This window comes from Crinia signifera, chromosome 4, assembly GCF_055691185.1.
Source record: "Crinia signifera chromosome 4, ASM5569118v1, whole genome shotgun sequence".
Classification (NCBI taxonomy): Eukaryota; Metazoa; Chordata; class Amphibia; order Anura; family Myobatrachidae; genus Crinia; species Crinia signifera.
Window position 1 is genome coordinate 170,914,755 of NC_139220.1, and position 19,591 is coordinate 170,934,345.

Below are 19,591 nucleotides of genomic sequence, written 5' to 3' on the forward strand. Positions count from 1 at the left end.
TTCCTGTTAAGGCCCCCATAGACTAGTGTGATTTGGGCCCTTTTCACACGATTTGGACACATTGGGTAAAAAATGTCAAATCGTATGTCTTTTATTTCCAATTCCAATCCGATGCGCGGTCCCTTGTGATAAACACTGAGGGGGGATTTCAGTTAAAAGTGAGAAACTTAGCAAAACCCTCATCCGCGGGGTTTTGCTATTTAATTAAAGGATGTGGTAATTTCATATTTTTTCACATACAGTACATACTTCTATAGAAATCACTGCATCTCTTTTCATGCACCTCCAATTCTTTTTTTTTTAGAAATTCTTTATTTTGTTTTTTTCAGGTAAATAGTGTTACAGACATTTGTGGTAACAGTACAAAAGATAGGTTAACTGTGTCAATGTTTGAACATAAATTATTATGAACACTGGATATCTATAATATATGATTCATTTGTCAAAGCGAAATGAGCACCAAAGTACAATAAACAATACCTATTCTGTCATATTATTCGTTCTGTATCTTCTCTCTTTCCTTTCCTTTAACCATTGTCATCTTAATCAAACCACAATGCGTAACTGGGGGGGGGGGGGGGGAGACAAGACAAGGGGGAGGTTGGGGGGGGGAAACTATAAGGGAGAGGGGAGAGTAGGGGGCCTGTCCGTTGTCATTCCCGTCAATTGAGATAGTGGTTTTGGGTCCGTTGGGTCCAGTTGTATTAGTCTCTCTTTCCTGATGTTTCTAATGCTGTGTCAAAGACTGTTGTGAGGCAAACGGAGCCTGGTCTTTATATGATGCTGTTAATTTAAACTCTAGCCAAGGTAGCCATGTGGTGGTGCACCTCCAATTCTTAATTTTAGGAAAAGTCACATGACTAATTAATGGAACTGTCCAATTATCTCAATTAGTCTGTAATTACTCACTCCTTCATCCAGCATTGTGACTGCAGTATCGGTGAGTGTAAAGAGTGTGCGAGCTCCCATGTGAATGTGCCCCCCCCAGATGCTGTAAAGAGTGTGAAAAGCTCCAATGTGAGTTTAAACCCCTCAGAAGCGTTAAGGAGTGTGCAAGCTCTCATGTGAATGTATCCCCCCCGGGGCGGTAAAGAGTGTGCCAGCTTCCACGTGAATGTACCCCCCCAGGGGCAGTAAAGAGCATGCAAGCTTCCATGTGAATGTATCCCCCCCAGGGGCGGTAAAGAGCGTGCAAGCTTCCATGTGAATGTATCCCCCCCCAGGGGCGGTAAAGATTGTGCAAGCTCCCATGTGAATGTATCCCCCCCCCCAGGGGCGGTAAAGAGCGTGCAAGCTTCCATGTGAATGTATCCCCCCCCCCCCCCGGGGCGGTAAAGATTGTGCAAGCTCCCATGTGAATGTATCCCCCCCCAGGGCGGTAAAGATTGTGCAAGCTCCCATGTGAATGTATCCCCCCCCCAGGGGCGGTAAAGAGCGTGCAAGCTCCCATGTGAATGTATCCCCCCCAGGGGCGGTAAAGAGCATGCAAGCTTCCATGTGAATGTATCCCCCCAGGGGCGGTAAAGAGTGTGCAAGCTCCCATGTGAATGTATCCCCCAGGGGCGGTAAAGAGTGTGCAAGCTCCCAGGTGAATGTATCCCCCCAGGGGCGGTAAAGAGTGTGCAAGCTCCCATGTGAATGTTTTTACCCCAGGGGCGGTAAAGAGCGTGCAAGCTCCCATGTGAATGTATTCCCCCAGGGGCGGTAAAGAGCGTGCAAGCTCCCATGTGAATGTATCCCCCCCAGGGGCGGTAAAGCGTATGCAAGCTCCCATGTGAATGTATCCCCCCCAGGGGCGGTAAAGAGTGTGCAAGCTTCCATGTGAATGTATTCCCCCAGGGTCGGTAAAGAGTATGCAAGCTCCCATGTGAATGTATCCCCCCCAGGGGCGGTAAAGAGTATGCAAGCTTCCATGTGAATGTATCCCCCCCAGGGGCGGTAAAGAGTGTGCAAGCTCCCAGGTGAATGTATGCCCCCCAGGGGCGGTAAAGAGTGTGCAAGATCCCAGGTGAATGTATCCCCCCCAGGGGCGGTAAAGAATGTGCAAGATCAGGGGCGGATCCAGGATAAAATGACAGGGGGGGCACCATAATAAAAAAGGGTTTGGGTGGGGGAGGGGCGGTGTTAGTGGTGCCAGTGTACATGCTAAGAGAGCGTCAGGAAAGGGTGGGAATGGAATTAAAAATAGGCCCTGGGATTTAAAGTACGCAGGCCCACCATGGCGACAAAAGTGAAGGATGTAGTTGTGCGTGCGCCAAAGGCGCGCTCCGGAAAAGGGTGTGTGGCCACTCAACAGGGGGCGTGTCAACACCATATACAACTTCTACACATTATACAACAAAATACTAGACCCCATTATACTTGCCCCTTACACATGATACCAAATGGAATGAGCCAAAATTGACATAATGCCACATGGATTGTGTCAAAATTCACATAATGCCACATGGATTGAGCCAAAATTTACATAATAACACACACGGATTGAGCCAAAATTCACATAATGCCAAATGGATTGTGTCAAAATTCACATAATGCCACACAGATTGAGCCAAATTCATAAAATGCCACACGGATTGAGCCAAAATTCACATAATGCCACACGGATTGAGCCAAAATTCTCATAATGCCACATGGATTGAGCCAGAATTCACATAATGCCACATGGATTGAGCCAGAATTCACATAATGCCACACAGATTAAGTCAAAATTCACAATACACTTCATAAACAGGGACATTGTCCACCAAAGGCGCGCATTAAACATTTACACCATAATGTCCATTACACGTTAAGTTACATGCCATTATGTCCATTATGTGTTATGCCAAACACCATAATGCCTATTAAAAATTATGCTACATAAGTGCTGCTTCTCTACATGCTCATTGCCAAGGGTTCCATGCTCATTGCCAGAGGTTCCATGCTCGTTGCCATGTGGGATTACATGCTCGTGGTAAATGGGGGACAACCGCCGCCAGGCAGAAGTGATAGCCACTGACAGTGGCAGAGCCTGGCTGTATTCAGAGCACTGCAGGTCCCGGCTATTTGAAATAATACCCCTTTCACACCAGAAAATGCATTCCCAGGTTGGCCCCTTTTACACCAACCTAGTCCCTGCATTTTCTGGTGTGAGGGATAGAGAAAACCACCCCTCCCCCCTTTAACCAGTTATCTATTTTAACCGGCTATATCTTCGGAACCAACTGACCCATTTACCTGAGACAAGTATTATATTGAAGAACTTTTGAGTGGGCTTTGAATGATTTTGGTCCAGTGAAACTGGAACGTTTGGTTCCAGAGTAATCTGCCCTCAAAGAACATGAACAGCCATGAAATTACATTTCAAAAATAAAAAAAATCGGTTTACACGCAATATCTCTGGAACCGATTGACCGATTTGGACCAGCCTGGTATCATATTGAAGGCCCAGCGATTTGGAATTGAATGAAATCAACCACAAGCTTCTATGATGCCAGGGCAGGAACTGGCAGCCGTCGGAACCGGGTGGGGGTCGGAATTGACGGGTCCCATATTATCCTATGGGGAAAAAATGTTACAGGTTTGCCAGGCGATATCTCCGGTTCCCGGGGGGCTAGAGACACGGTGCTGGGGTTGTTGGAAAGCCCTGGTCCTCAGCTACAAAATAAATGACAGGGGGGGCACGTGCCCAGGTGCCCCCCCCCTGAATCCGCCACTGTGCAAGATCCCAGGTGAATGCATCCCCCCAGGGGCGTTAAAGAGTGTGCAAGCTCCCAGGTGAATGTATCCCCCCCAGGGGCGGTAAAGAGTGTGAAAACTTCTCTGTGAATGTATATCCCAGAGGCGGTAAAGAGTGTGCAAGCTCCCAGGTGAATGTATCCCCCAGGGGCGGTAAAGAGTGTGCAAGCTCCCAGGTGAATGTATCCCCCAGGGGCGGTAAAGAGTGTGCAAGCTCCCAGGTGAATGTATCCCCCAGGGGCGGTAAAGAGTGAGCAAACTTCCCTGTGAATGTATATCCCCAGCGACGGTAAAGAGTGTGCAAGCTCCCAGGTGAATGTATCTCACTATGTTGCAGTTTTCCTGAAGATGGGATATATCTTTGATGATCAATGGAGAGTATTGTTAAGTGGTACTAAGGAATGACTTCTCCACTGTAATACATATCAATTCATATTGATATTCTCCATAGGATCTCTCTTATAACCCATGGCTAAGATGACAGTTCTATTTCACATGGGATGTTGCTATGGGCAACCAGATACTATCTATTATCTTCTAGAATGTGCTAAATAAATAAGAAGTAGATTCTGATTGGTTGCCCATAGCAACATCCCATGTGAAATAGAACTACCATCTTATACCCCTTTCAGACAGAAAAATCCCCAAAACCCAGGTATTTCCCAGATACAAAAACCCAGGTAGATCTAGGCAGCAAGGGACTGACCCCCTTTCACACAGGAGCAAAAACCTGGGTATTTCCCATGTCTACCCCTTTCACACAGAAGCCGGAATTTTCCTGCAAAACTCTGTGTGTCATAAGAAAAGGACAGTTTTAAAGGCACACAGAGATGAGGTCATGAAAAGTGGGAGGTGTCTGCTCACTGCATTGCATTAAACATGGCTGACAAGTTGCAGAACCTGGAGGTCATGAGTGCTCTGTGTGTTTTGCTGATTTCTTCCTCCCCTCTGACATTGAGCAGCTCACGGATCTCCTCATCTTTCCAATGCGCCATGGCCATTTAGTGCTGCGCGCCACTGCCACGCCCGCTCAGCTAATCAGAGAAGCTGAAAAGATCAGCTAATCGCGCAGCGCCATGCTGCATGATTTTTTAATAGTCGGGAGAAAAACACGGGTCGGACCCTTTCACACAGCCGCAAACACGTGTCTGACACGGGAAAAACCCAGGTAAATACCTGGGTCGAAGTCCCGGAACTTTAGACCCGTGTTGGCCCTTTCAGACAGAAGAAAAACCCGGGTCGACACGGCAAGAGCCGGGAAATTCCCGGGTCTTTTTTTCTGTCTGAAAGGGGTATTAGTATATTTTCCCCAGTGACTGCAACAACGCTTGGTGCCAGGTCCCACCTGCTTCATTTTGGCACATGCTTTGGGCAAATACTCCACTCTTGGGTACATAATTTTTGTGTAAAATTGCATCCAAAACACCTGTGATAGTGGCTGCTCCTTCAGTCTTTTTATGGCGTCACCTAAATAAGTATTTAAGTACAATTTTAATACGACTTTGCTGCCCAAAATGATTGTAGATAGAAAGTCGATGGCATCAAAGACCAAGTAATATTTACCTGGATGGCACATGTTAAGGAGAGAAGTAAAAAGATGTTCAGGTTACCCCCTGCAGAGGATTGTACAGCTAATATGCAGGACATGACATTTACTACATTGTTATGCACTAATGTTTGAATATTAGACTTTGTAATACAGCCCAATTTGTTTTTTATGTATTTGTATTTTATTAATATGGCTTTTATATTGGTATTATTTCTGACTTAAGTGCAGTTTTAGAGTTCTAAATACAGATTTTATATTATCGGGCACTCATATTAACAAAAACATTTTTTCACTTAAATGGCAATATACAGAGAAAAAAAATTACTTACCAAAAAAAAGGACAACCAGGACGACTATGATTGACAGAAATGCTTTGTCCCAATATGGAGATATTTTACCCCATAACCGAAATCTGAAAATTTTACGCCACCTAAAATGACAAATAAATTTGTAAGCCAAAAGTCATCATGCAGAAAAAGGGGTTTTCTCGGACTATGACAGCTGCTGAACACATTCAAATATCCATTGCGTGCTGGTAATTAAATCATATTATTGTCAATCACAACAATACTGTATTAGGGAACCAATCTTTAGATACAGTGTAAATCATCCTGGAGAAGTCGCTCTCACAATTATGAATATAAAAAATAAAAAAACATCAACTTCAGAGAATAATGGTGTGTAGTGGTGACAGCTATAAACTGGCACCACTAGGTGGCGCTGCTGCACTCACATAATATATATTAAACCATTTTGATAGGAATATCTGTCTAAAAATAACAATAACAAAAAATACGGTACTTATATGTTAGTTGGGAACCCACTAAGCTTTTTGCTTAGTTATCCGCTACGCTCGACACACTATATAAAATCGACTCCATGCCGACATGGATAGTGGGGGTATGAGCCTGGCCTCGATTAGCCTGTCTCAGAAGTAGAGTTGCGGAAGGTAAGACATACTCACATCCGCACAGACAGGAAAAAACATATGATGGTTTGTGTATTGCCAATGGATTTGCGAGTGGAGAGCAAATAGCGGTCCATTCGCAATTCACACACAAATGTACACAGGGCCGGCTTTCTTGCTGTCTGGGAGATGGCCATCTACTCGCAGTCATCTGCAACTTTTCACATCAGCGATCAGGTCTGAAACAGGTACAAAGACCAATCACCTGAGTGACTAGAATTATAGCAAACACATTTCTCCTGATTGTTAAATGATCCCTTTCCCAGGGACAGAGATAAATCACACAAGATCTGTGGCAGCCTGATTTTAAGTAGATATTTCACCTGATCAGCCTAGAACCTGAAATAATTCTTAAGAATCCCTGATTAATGGGTTACTATAGCAAAAATACGCACACTTGAATACAGACGTATCTTCATCTTTACTTAAGGCCCCCATACATTAGGTCGACTTCTCCAAAGGACAAGTCGGACCTAATCATCCTGACAGCTCCCCGAGAGGTGTCAAACATGATTTGGGACTTGATGTGCATGGTTTTGCATGCGATTTATCACATAAAGTCCCTGGGGAGCTGCAGGGGGAGGGAGCTGTGAGACTGCCAGGGCAGGGGGGGCTGTTGTGGAGAGCCGGGTATGTAGTGGGCGGGGGAACTCAAAGAGGGGACCTCAGCGCCGGGTACTGGGGATGCAAGCCGGGTGCAAAGGGGGCTGCGCTGGGAGCCACTGCCTTCAGCGGGAGCAGGGCTGTGCAGGGAGCCGGGCAGGGTGGGAGGAGAGCACTTCCAACCTCCCGACTCCGATCCGATGCACACGGGACCGCGCATCGGGTCGGACGGGATATCTATATGTGCGATTAGGACCGATTTCACGGCCCGATTCCTCCGAATCATGCCCAAATCGCCTAGTGTATGGGGGCCTTTAGTGTATCGCTTGGTAAAGTATATTGAATCCAAATGGGGACAAAAACATGTGTGAATTAGCCTATACATGTGAACATGTATATATCCAATGCAATAAAGGCCAAGCAGATTCAGGGGAACTGCACATCAAGCTTAGAAAATATAGCCTACATGTAGCACATTTAGGAGAGATAAGATTGTGAGAAATAAAGCCTGGCAGGGGTTTAGGCACTGGCAAGTGCATACACACTTGCCTGGGGTGACCAATGGCAGAGGGCAGCAAGGGGGAGCGATGGGCGTGCTGCTGCAGCATGGCCATTGTTAACAGTGACCTCCCCTAGTCCTTAACGACGCAAAGGAGTGCACATCATTATCGACAGGGAGCATACATACTAGGCGATATTGGCCACAATATTGCTAAGAAAACCCTTTCTGAACAATATTGTGACTAATATCGCCTAGTGTGTATGTTTCTATTAAGTACTAGACAATCAATCAGGTTTTACCTTACAATTACATGCTGTGTTTAAAAAAATGACTGTTAGGGGCTAGTTGATCAATACTTTATCTCTCACAGTTTTTGGTCTCTTGGCGCTTTGATAACTGCCCCCCTTATGGGAATATCCTATTAGTGGCGATGCAGGCATCACTTAGGCCCGATACCCACTGTTATCAGGTATTATGCTTCTTGTCTCTTTCATAATTCCAATAAAAAGCCACCCGGACCCGAAATTACACATATGACCGCAGACTTATGCCTGATTGCAGGTCCATTTTGCCTGCTAATTGCATACCACGATAATGACCATTAATAAGATATCAGCCGAAACACCACTGGGGCTAGTAGGATAGCACCCTTAAGCCCCGTACACACGGTGGAGATATATTGCTCAGCAATATATAGCTAGCAATATATTGTTCAGTGTCTCCTTTTCATCAGCAACCAGAGATGGTCGCTGATGAAACAGAACCTCTGCCGGCAGTGCCGCAGAGGTAATCAGCTGGTCGCAGGAGCTTGCTCCAGCGATTAGAATGGGGCTGAAAACGGGAGCGCACACCCAGCGATTTATTGCTGGGTCACACTCCCATCACTGGCAATATGGTCGCCAGCGATTTCAGTCCCTATCGCCCCCGTGTGTACACAGCTTTAGTTCCAAATTTACACAATTGAAACACAGGTATAATAGATGAAAAAAAAGCCAAGCCTGATACTGGAAAGTATTACATTACATGCTGCCAGCCTCAATTAGCTCCCAAGTGGTTCCAAAAATATCCTGGGCAGCTGGTGATCATATTTCTTCATTTGCTTCCTCCAAGATTCATTTAAAGAGCAAGCTGAACTGAGGCTGTTATACCAAGCTACAAATAGGGTTATTATCAGATATGTTTGTGGTAAAATTCATTTTAAAGGGAAAGTAATATAATGTTCAATAACTTTATTTTTTTTAATACAAAGGGGGTATTCAATCTGGGACTGCCGGAACATCCCAAGAGTCAGAATCCCGGACTTTTTTGCTGGCTTCCTACACTAACTCGACAGCCAGAATTCAATGTTCCAACTGTCCGAAAGTCTGGGAATCGCCAAAAAGGCAGCGGATTCGACAATCCACAGCCTTTTCTGACAAAACAGTTTTGTAATAAAAAAATAAAATGAAACCGACATCCTTCAATGCTGCCGGAAATGGCACAGATTGAATTCCAGCATCAATTACTTTAAAAAAAGAAACAAAAATCTGTTTTCAATAAATAAGACATAATACTACTCCAGTACCTTAATGGAGAAACAAAGGGGATGCAAAGTATTAAAACAACTGCTATTTCCCCATACAGGAATGCCGCCACTGCTGTCCACTGAAACGTCATTTTGAAACCTTTGCACCTGCAATAAAAAGAAAATACAATTTAGCCTGACATTAGCAAATGCCAAAATGATCTTTATCTGAGTGACATGCAGGCCAGATGCAGGTTTGGTGTAAATGGGGCTTAGCATGAAATAACCTGGCTTTAAGGTGCACTGTAAACAGGAGCTGAACCTGGGTTGGAATCACGTCCAGAAACTTGGAACAGAGAATTTTTCATACAATTAAAATGCAAAAACTGCAGTTTCTGCATTGTAGCCATCTACTCATACCCCTTTCACACATTGGGCCTTATTCTGGTTCACTCTTTCTGAGAAATTCCTTCTTAGATGGACAAAACCATGTGCACTGCAGGTGGGACAGATTACTTGTGCAGAGAGAATTAGATTTGGGTGGGGTTTTACTTCAAAGTGAGATCTCCATTGCAGTGTAAAAATAAAGCAGCCAGTATTTACCCTGCACAGAAACAAAATAACTCACACAAATTTAACTCTCTCTGCACATGTTACATCTGCCCCCCTGCAGTGCACATGGTTTTGTCCATCGAAGAAGTATTTTGTCAGAAAGAGTGAACTAGAATAAGGCCCATTGGCCCTTATTCAGATCTGAGCTCAGTACAAATTTGTTTGGAAAATGGGCAAAACCATGTGCACTGCAGGTGGAGCAGATGTAACCTGTGCAGAGACAGTTAGATTTGGGTGGGGAGTGCTGAAACTGAATCTAAAGCGATATGGCTTCCGATGTTGCTGATATAGTGAACATCGGAAGCCATATTGCATGCTGATCGCATGCTTTTTTAGGGCTTGCAAGCCTGATGCGCTGCCGATGCGTGCTCCCGTGTGAGCGCAAATTGGCAGCCAAATAGAGAGGGCAGGCAAGACTATATAGTGCAGATCTGCACCCTATAGTCTAAATTGTGCCCCTCCATGCATGCCGTGCGATGCGAGTCCCGATACGATCTGATCGCATCAGGACTCGCAGAGCACGGCATATCGCCCCCATGTGTACACACCATAACTCTCTCTATACAGGTTACATTTTGCCAATTTTCCAAACAAATTTGTACTGAGCTCAGATCTGAATAAGGCCGATAGGGATACATTTACAAAGATTGGAGTTCTATTGAAGGTGGGATGTTGCCCATAGAAAACAATTAATTCTACCTATTATCTATCTATTATGGGCAGGGAGTGGGGGGCAGCTGGTGGGGGCTGCAGGGGACTGGCAGTGGAAGCCTCTGACAGAAGGGCTGGCGCGAGGCGCCGAATGGCTGCTCCATCTGTAGTTTACATCAGGCATGTCCAACCTGCGGCCCTCCAGCTGTTGTGAAACTACACACCCCAGCATGCCTTGCCACAGTTTTGCTATTAGGGAATGCTAAAACTATGGCAAGGCATGCTGGGATGTGTAGTTTCACAACAGCTGAATAAATAAAGCGTACTAGTGTCAAAAATGGTAAATGGCAACACGGGAACCAAGCATGCAGGCTCACTTTCTTATGGCACGATTTGATATGGCAGCACCACGTTGACTCCATGCTGAGGCGCATTGGGTGTCCATTTATGCAACTTTTAGTATGTGGCAGCAAATGGTGATGCTGTAAAAATAACACTGCCTCCTCCTCTGTCTTTGCCAAGCTGAACATTGTCACAGGTTCTGCAGCCATTACACTGTCACTTCACCTATGACAGGGACAGTGACTGTCTGGCAGCGGAAACACTGCGCTGATTCTGACAGATGCTGAATATGCGGCCACGGAAACACTACGCTGATTCTGACAGCGCCGCTACGCTAACTACGTACCAGGCGCCCAGCTAATACACAAGTACCGAATTTTATTTTCATACTGTGGCGGCGGTGTTGTTTTGGCAACCAAGGTAACAAAGAAGAAAGGGGTGCACTACTAGATGCACACCAGTGGGTTTTATGTTGAAACAAACTTTTAAAAAGAAAGAGGATAAAGTTCCTGGAGTCTTTTTAAGAATATGGCAATGGGGGGAGGTTTCTCTGGATTCGGCACGAAAAGCCGTCGGTCGGGATCCCAGCATTCAAAATCCCGACGCCGGAATCCCGACAAGGGGGGGGACATGGATCGCCCCCCCCTTGCGGGCCCGGTGACTCGCTACGCTCGGCACACTAATTTATTCTCCCTCCGTGGGTGTCGTGGACACCCACGGGGGGAGAAAGTGTTGGGATTTCGGTGTTCGGGATTCCGCGTCGGGATCCCGACCGCTGGGATTTAAACTGCATCCCGTTTCTCTTAGCTGGGGTGAAATATTGAGGTGTGAACATTTTTGACAATTACAACATATAGACATTTAATGTTGTGTTCCAAAAAAGGTTAAAAATAGTGTAGACAGAATTAAAAAGTTATTTGTGAGATGTCTCGTGCTGTAATTTAGTTAAGCATTCCCTAAGAACTAGGGAAATACTTGTTCCTGGGATCTATGCCAAAGTAAGCAGTATTTTATTTGGCCTCATTGTATACATACATTGGGAGTGATTCACATCTTACTGGGTCCTTGTTATGAAGACACATCCCCTCACATGTGCCCACAGCAGGATAAATCATTCGATGGTCGGCAGCCATGGAATGATTGCTCAAGCCTTCGCAAATATAAGTCAGTGGAGACCCCGGAATTCCGGAATGGAGAATCCCTAACACTCTCCCCGTACCTCTCTCAGCCTAGTTATCCGCTGCATTAGCCTAACCCTCCACCTCCATTGCCTTACAGTAGTGTTCATTCTAGCACCCGCTATCTTTGAAAATCCATGCAGTTCCTCTTCCCTGCCTGGGGTGTCGCTGTCTGTTATGCTGCTTCTAGCACAGTGTGGTCTGTATATCACCACTGATATGCAAACCAGACCTGTGCTAGAAACACCACAGCAGACAGCGACACCCCAGGCAGGGAAGAGGAACTGCATGGATTTTCAAAGATAGCGGGTGCTAGAATGAACACTATTACAGTATCCCTCCCCGTTAGTGCCTGCCTAAACCTAACCCCTGTACCTACCGCCTTAACCTAACCCCCCTCACCGAAAACTAACTACTCTCACTAGTGCCTACACCTACCCCCCCCCCCCCCCCCTCTTCACAGCTGCACGCTACCACTCCCCATATACTCAGTGATCAGGATGTCGGCTGTCAGTGTTGCAGCATGAGCATCGGGTACTTCCAAGTTCCAAGTCGGGATGCTGGTCCTGGTATCACCGGAATCCTGAGATGCCACACACCGTAATGCCTCTTACACATGATGTCGCACACCATAGTGCCCATTACACATGATGTCGCACACCATAGTGCCCATTACACATGATGTCGCACACCATAGTGCCCATTACACATGATGTCGCACACCATAGTGCCCATTACACATGATGCCGCACTCCCTAATGCCCATTATACATTATGCCACAAACCATAATGCCCCCTACACATGATGCAGCCTATAATGCCAGTAATGCCTATAACAAATTATGCTGCCCATCATAATGGCCATTACACTACACACCATAATGCCCATTACACATTATGCCACACACAGCAATGTCCATTACACATGATGCCGCACACCATAGTACCCATTATACATGATGCCGCACACCAAATTGTGCATTACACATTATGGCACACACTGTAATGCCCATTACACATTATGGCACACACAGCAATGTCCATAGACATGATGCTGCACACCATAGTACCCATTACACATGATGCCGTGCACCAAATTTCACATTACAGCACATGATGCCGTGCACCAAATTTCAAATTACAGCACATGATGCCGTGCATCAAATTGCACATCACAGCACAGCCCCCAGGCCTTAATAGTCAGTAGTCAGACATGTCATATTCACCCCCCTTTCCAGTACAGCCACCCCAACCCCCACCCGGCATAGGCAGACATGTTAGACATATTCAGATCTGAATATGTCTGATATGTCTGCATATAGTGGGTGGGGATCTGAATATGTGACATTCCTGCCTATGGGGGGGGGGGGGGGGGCTGAGCTGGAGGGGGATCTGAGTCAGCCCCCTCTAGCACAGCCCCCCCCATTCATAGGCAGACATGTCACATATTCAGAGATCCCCTCCAGCACAGCCTAGGCAGAAATGTCAGTGAAATGTATTCCCCACACACACAGTTGTCACATCGAGTCTGTCCTAGTAATGCAGACTCGCCGCCCCTCCTTTCTTCAGCTGAATATCATGGCAGGATTATGCAGTAAGCTCAAACCTGCTGGCTGCCCCTCAGCCCCCACTTATTTCAGAAAGCCCGGCCACTACGCTGCTGCTGTGCTCTTTGGTCTCTCTCCCCTCTCAGGCTCTAGGTTTCACTTTCGACATCAGCCTGAGAGGTGCTCCTCCTGCCTGCCAGTGGCTGTATCTTCACCTCACGACAGCCGCAGCACCAGGGAGGAGGGAGACAGAGCAGGGAGCTCTCAGGCAGCAGCTGACTCGCCGGCACCCGGGGAAACATATAAACATGGGAACCGGCATTATCGATACACGATACAGGGGGGTGCTTTCTAGGTACTAGGAAACCCTTCCTGCATGCGCACCTGGATGTGTCTTCATATTATATACCAAAAAAAGGTCTGTTCTATTTTGTGAAGAGTTTCAATTCCATGTTGAATACATAAAATCACTACCATATAATAGGCTTTCAGAATTGTGTTTTTTTATGAGATAAAGAAAGCATTACAATTTTCATATAAGCTTACATTCAATAGTAACATTTTAAGAACACTCTGAAAAATATTACCTCTAGATAGGTCTAGTGCATTTTGAAAATTAAAAGCTTATTCTTTAAATTCATATTGTCTTCATTCAATTCAGACAGACTACTCATTGAGTTATTTAATTAAAATTTAGAAAAAAAGAAAAGAGGAAAAGAAAAAGGAAAGGAAAGGAGAGGAAAGGGAACCAACTTGGCTGTTGCTTGACATTTTTCAGAATTATATAAAATAAATCTTCTTTGGAGGTTTAAACAATTTGTTGCTGTCAATTTAATGAAAAGCTTGAGGGACATTGAAATATGAAGTCCATGGGTTCCAGACTCTAATACATTTTGCAGAAGAACCCTTTCAAATGCTACTTATATACTCCATTGAATGAACATGCGATATTTTACTAATTATCTCAGCTAAAGTTGGTAGTTCCGAAGATCTCCAATGGCTAGCAATACAAGTTCTAGTCGCAAGAACTATATGCATGAATAATTTGTTCTGTGCATTACTAGCCTCTGGGATGCTCATGGAAAGAAGATAGTATCCAGCCTTGAAAGGGACCTGAATTGATAAAATTGAGCTAGTCAACGCATCTATTTTTTGCCAGAGTGGGATTAAAACTGGACAATCCCACCATATATGAAGAAATGTGCCTTCCATGCAATTACATCTCCAACAGACAGAGGAAATTTCAGAATTAATTTTGTTAAGCTTTACTGGGACATAGTACCATCTATAAAATAATTTGTACGCATTTTCCTTCAGTCTTACACATATTGAGCAAGATGAAACATTTTTGTACAATTCAGACCATTCTTCATCATCTAAAGCAGGCATGTCCAACGTTGGCCCTCCAGATGTTTTGAAACTACACATCCCAGCATACTTTGCAATAGTTTTAGCATTCTCTAATAGTAAAACTGTGGCAAAGCATGCTGGGATGTGTAGTTTCACAACATCTGGAGGGCCAACGTTGGACATGCCTGATCTAAAGGGTCTCCCAAATGATATTTCATGTAAATCTCTAGTGTTTGGACCCTGTTGTAATAATAAAGGATACATTGCAGATATAAGGCCCTTAGTGGTTGTTTTGCAATAGACTAAATTTTCAATTGGTGTCAAGTTTCTGGCAGTGATTTGTTGTTTAGTCGATAAGTGAAAGTATCTAATTTGAAGATACTGAATTTTTTTTTTATGTGGAATTGAATGTAAAGTTTGAATATCCGCAAATGTTGGAAACATAGTAGTCCTAGAAATATCATTAAGAAATCTAATTCCACTTTTCCACCAAAAATCATAAGGCTTTGTCATATATCCTGGACGAAAGCTGGGATTGTCAAACAATGTGTTTTTCTTAATGCATGATCCACAACTGTCCATGTTAAATACATGTTTTGATGTGGTGATTAAAAATCATAAGGACAATGCACTTTCTTTGTTGATTGTACTCTACGTGCATTCCGTTCAGGATGGAAACACATGACTTGTAATTAAGTATTATATGTTTGTGCTTGTTTTATTTTGGAATTTCACTTTACTATCTGTGATGCACAGATTATATTGTATTTAAAAAGAAAACAACTAAAATATATTGAAATTAAACATTAGTGAAAATGCTTAAATTAACAAAAAAAGGTATCAGGTGTATGTTATTATTATTATTATTACCAGTGGCGGGCTGGGCCAGGGTGCCAGGTGCCCCCCCGGGCCAGTAAAGTCATGCAGCACTTGGGCCACAGCTGCTGTCTGTATATACCTGACAGCAGGGAACAAGAATGGTCTGTCTTGCCTACTGGCTGTGAATGCTGCATGGGGGACTGATTGCTGTATTCACCATCACACTGGTTGGGGCTGCCCAGTTTATGTTGAGCATTGCTTGACTGGCTGTGCTCAATGCAGCATCCGCAGCCTGACCCTGACGCAAACAGCCGGGAAGGATGATCTGTGCTGCTGCATGGGGGACTGATTGCTGTGTCCACATCACACAGAAGGGGCCCTGTGAGGGGTGGAGCTTAGCGGGCCACAAGGAGCGGAGCTTAGCAGGTCATGAGGGGCAGAGTTTATCGGGTGGGGCTACCCAGCTTGTGTTGAGCACTGCCTGACTGGCTGTTGGGTGCAGGCAGAAGCCTTCCCACAGATCTCCTCCCCTCCTTGCCACACAAATCATCAGAGTTAAGCTCCACCCCCAAGTACAACAGAGGAGATGATGCTAATGCAGATCTGAACCTACTGAAGGGGGTAAGAACTGAGGCCATTGATGGTTGAGGGGGGCCAAGTACTATGGTGTATGGCATAATGTGTAATAGACATTACGGTGTGTGACAATGTTTAATAGGCGTGTGTGGCATAATGTGTAATGGCCATTAAAATGTGTGGTATAATATGCAATAGGCATTACAGTGTGTGTGGTATAATGTTTCATGGGAATAAATGTGTATGACAATGGTATAATGGGCATTTACGGTGGGTACACTTTTAGCAGTGCAGGGCCGCCATCCCGCAGCTGCACAATAATAATGTGTACACAGTCTGTGACCGTTCCCGTTTGCTTTCAATAATGGCACTACCGTGTGGTGTAATGTGAATATCGGACACTAGTGTGTGGTGTAATATGAATAACAGACACTACTATACAGTGTAATGTGAATGGGTACTGATATGTGGCCACGGCCCTTCCTCATGAAGTCTTGCTAAATATTTAGCGCATGCTTTCTGAACGCTCTGGCACTATTCTTGGTATCGGGGCACCAATTCCCTTTCTGGCACAGGGAACCAAAATGTCTAGTTAAGGCACTGGCTGTTGCCTTGGAAAGTGGTGGTCTGTCAGTGACCACTCTCCCACCCATGAGGTGTGGCTTACCCCCTGCATCTTCTCCGTGCGTGTGTGTTCACCCCCAACCACCCTCCGCTATCCCACCCGGCAGCTGTGGCCTACTCCCTGTGCCTCCACACTCCCCACATACTTCCTTTCCACCCCCCCCCCCAACATCTGTCTGTGTATTGGTGTATATGTGTCAGTGTCTGTGTGTCATTGTCTATCAGTGTCTGAACATGCCAGCATCTGTCTGTGTCAGCATGCTAGCATTTGTTTGCATTTCCGTGTGCCAGCATCCATCTTTCAGCATCTGTGTGTCAGTGTCTGTGTGTCAGCAGCTGTCTGCATATATGAGTCAGTATCAGCATCTGTCTGCATGTCAGTATGTCATCATCAGTGTGTGAGCGTTGGCATGCAAAGAAGTCTGATGACATATTAGTGGCATGTGGAGAGGTCTAAAGGCATAATAGTGGGATGTGGTGGAGTTTAATGGTATAATAGTGGCATGTGGAGGAGGGTGTAAGTGTCAAATATTGTGATTAGTCTGATGGCATAGTAGTTGCATGCAGAAGAGTGTAATAGCATTAAAGTGGCATTTGGAGGAGATCGACTGCATAATAGCGGCATGTGGAGGAGGTCATGTCATATGTGCTATTGATTCTGTACTTACAACAATCCTTGGCATATATGAAAGCTGATAACATAGTGGAAAATCTATGGTATCTGCAAATATCTAACCATTTTGCCATCACCATACTATTGTATGGCGACAGAAGATATTTCAGATTTATCACAATAAATAAATAAAATAAATATTATGTATCTTTATTAATATAGCGCCACAAATAATCCACAGTTTTAGAGTACATAAACAAATAAGCAAGACAAGAAAACCAAAATTTACAGTTCAAGCCAGCATAGGACAAGCACAAGGTATATAAACATAACCGCATCAACTGAAATGAGTATTATGTTGGTAGAAAGACAAGAGATTTGGGGTTGGATGCTTTAAACCAGTGGTTCTCAAATTCGGTCCTCAGGACCCCACACAGTTCATGATTTCCAGGTCACCTGACATGTGCATTCATTACTCATTTACACATTTTAAAAGTGGAGCTAATTATTTCACTTGCGATTCGGTCAGGATACCTACAGAACATGCACTGTGTGTGGTCCTGGGGACCAAGTTTGAGAACCTGTGCTCTAAACAAAAAAATGCTGTAAAACCAGTTATCAGATGCAGTAAATACCCTCGATCAGGGCACCGCTGCAACAAATCACCAGCCCCTAAAGAAGCCTATGTGCTTCGCTCAGCAGCGCTGTCAGAGGGATCAGTCACGGATCCCTCCCAGCATGCCCCGCGACCGACACGATCACTCTGCACATGTGCAGAGAGACTCCTGGGTCTCCGAACTGGAAGTCCAGGGAAGCTGCCAAATCGCAAATGCTACTTCTTATCGCAAGAACGGTCCTTTGCGTTGCTAGTCGCATATGTTAGTGCATATGCAATTAGTATGAATGCGGTAGCCGACAGATGTTAGAACATTGCGCCCTTGGTGCAGCAGAAAGGAGTATGTACCTACAGTATAACCCTGTAAGTAGACAGTAAACTCCTATAGTACAGTAGATAGTATACTCCTTCTGAACAGTAAGTAGTACCAATACTTAAGTCCTGCAGTACAGTGAGTAAACATTGTACACCTGCGGTACAGTATACACTACTAATAGACCTGATGGACATAAACAGGTGAGTGAACACGTATATATACTCAGTACGTGTAGTCCTATCTGCAGGGTGTGACACAGCGCTCACTCAGCGCCTCCTTACTTATAACTTACCGGCAGCCTCGCACAGCACTAATAGAAAGCTGCTGGATGAAAAGGAAGGCGGCGAGCGTGCTAACGTCTGCGTGATGGTAACGTATTAGCGCTCTCCGGCGGCCATATTTGATGAGGGAAAAAAGCCAGTGCTCAACAAACTAGGCTACTACATATAGTGGGACAGCTGGGCTTGCATAATGTACGTATAGGACACAGCGTTCTGAAGGATGAGTTCATATGTGTGAAATCTGGAGGGTTTTTTTCTGGATATGGACAATGGCTTCCTTAAGTGATTTGAAAATATAATGAATATTAAGTTTGTGGAGCTATTTCGAGGGCTTTTATATGAAAATGTGTTGATAATATGAATAAACAATTGCTATTTATTATAGAAAATTCTATACACTCCTGTATAAATTGTTACTTATTTTCAAATAGAGAATGATTCTTCCGTTGTTTATTATACACCATCCTCATATTATGTAAACAGTTTGCTTTATCATAATGGCCTACTCTCCCTGTCTCCCAGAAAGGTGGACGAAGTACCCTGCATCACTCTTGGCCACCAATGCAAATAATGCTAGCACTTGCACAATTTTAGCCCCAACCTCTCTTTGTACACCTGCTATATGACATCAGAGTATGTCCCTGCCCCTCAAACTAGACCACAGTGTCTCGGTCAACAATCAGTAGTTCAACTTCGAAAGGTCGACACTGAAAAAAGATTGACACGGAAAAGATCAACATGGATTTTTCACTGTTTTGGTGTCATTGGAGTCTAATCAATGTCAACAAACAGTTATAACGAATACATTAGGTAACCTAAGAGCAAAGAGAGGTAATGAAAGAGGGAGTAGCTAGAGATTTGTTGGTGTGCCAGTAGGAGGGGGGAAGGAGAGGTAATGTTATGTCAGTAGCGGCGGGCCTGGGCTGTCAGAGTGGGGATGTAGAGGAAAGGGAAGAACATAAGTATAATTATAAGGTGGGCATTACTTAAAGAGTACCACAGAGCCCAAATAGAGTGGAATTTTTTTAACAAGGTTATTCTGAAGACTAGTTATGTATTCCATATTTGCCACATACCAGATTCTGTTTAAGAGTTCTTGGCGTGGCGCTTTGGAGCCGCAGGTGCTTTTCAATTACTGGTATTTAGCAGAACATGAAATATGTAGGAAAAGTTTGTTTCAACAGGGGTGTGATCAAGCAGAGCACATACAGTAAGAGAAGA

General features: G+C 44.6%; 1 protein-coding gene across 1 annotated transcript in view; it reads right to left on the reverse strand.

The window, feature by feature from the left end:
* Window positions 1-18,507, reverse strand: part of BCAP29 (B cell receptor associated protein 29) — a 68,406-nt gene extending 49,899 nt beyond the window's left edge. The window contains exons 1-3 of the mRNA XM_083182973.1: window positions 18,382-18,507; window positions 8,906-9,013; window positions 5,599-5,699 (exon numbers count right to left, since the gene is read on the reverse strand). Coding sequence (XP_083039099.1) covers window positions 5,599-5,699; window positions 8,906-8,997 — 193 coding nt within the window. The 5' untranslated portion in view covers window positions 8,998-9,013; window positions 18,382-18,507. The remainder of the gene's footprint in view (window positions 1-5,598; window positions 5,700-8,905; window positions 9,014-18,381) is intronic.
* Between the last annotated feature and the right edge of the window lie 1,084 nt (window positions 18,508-19,591).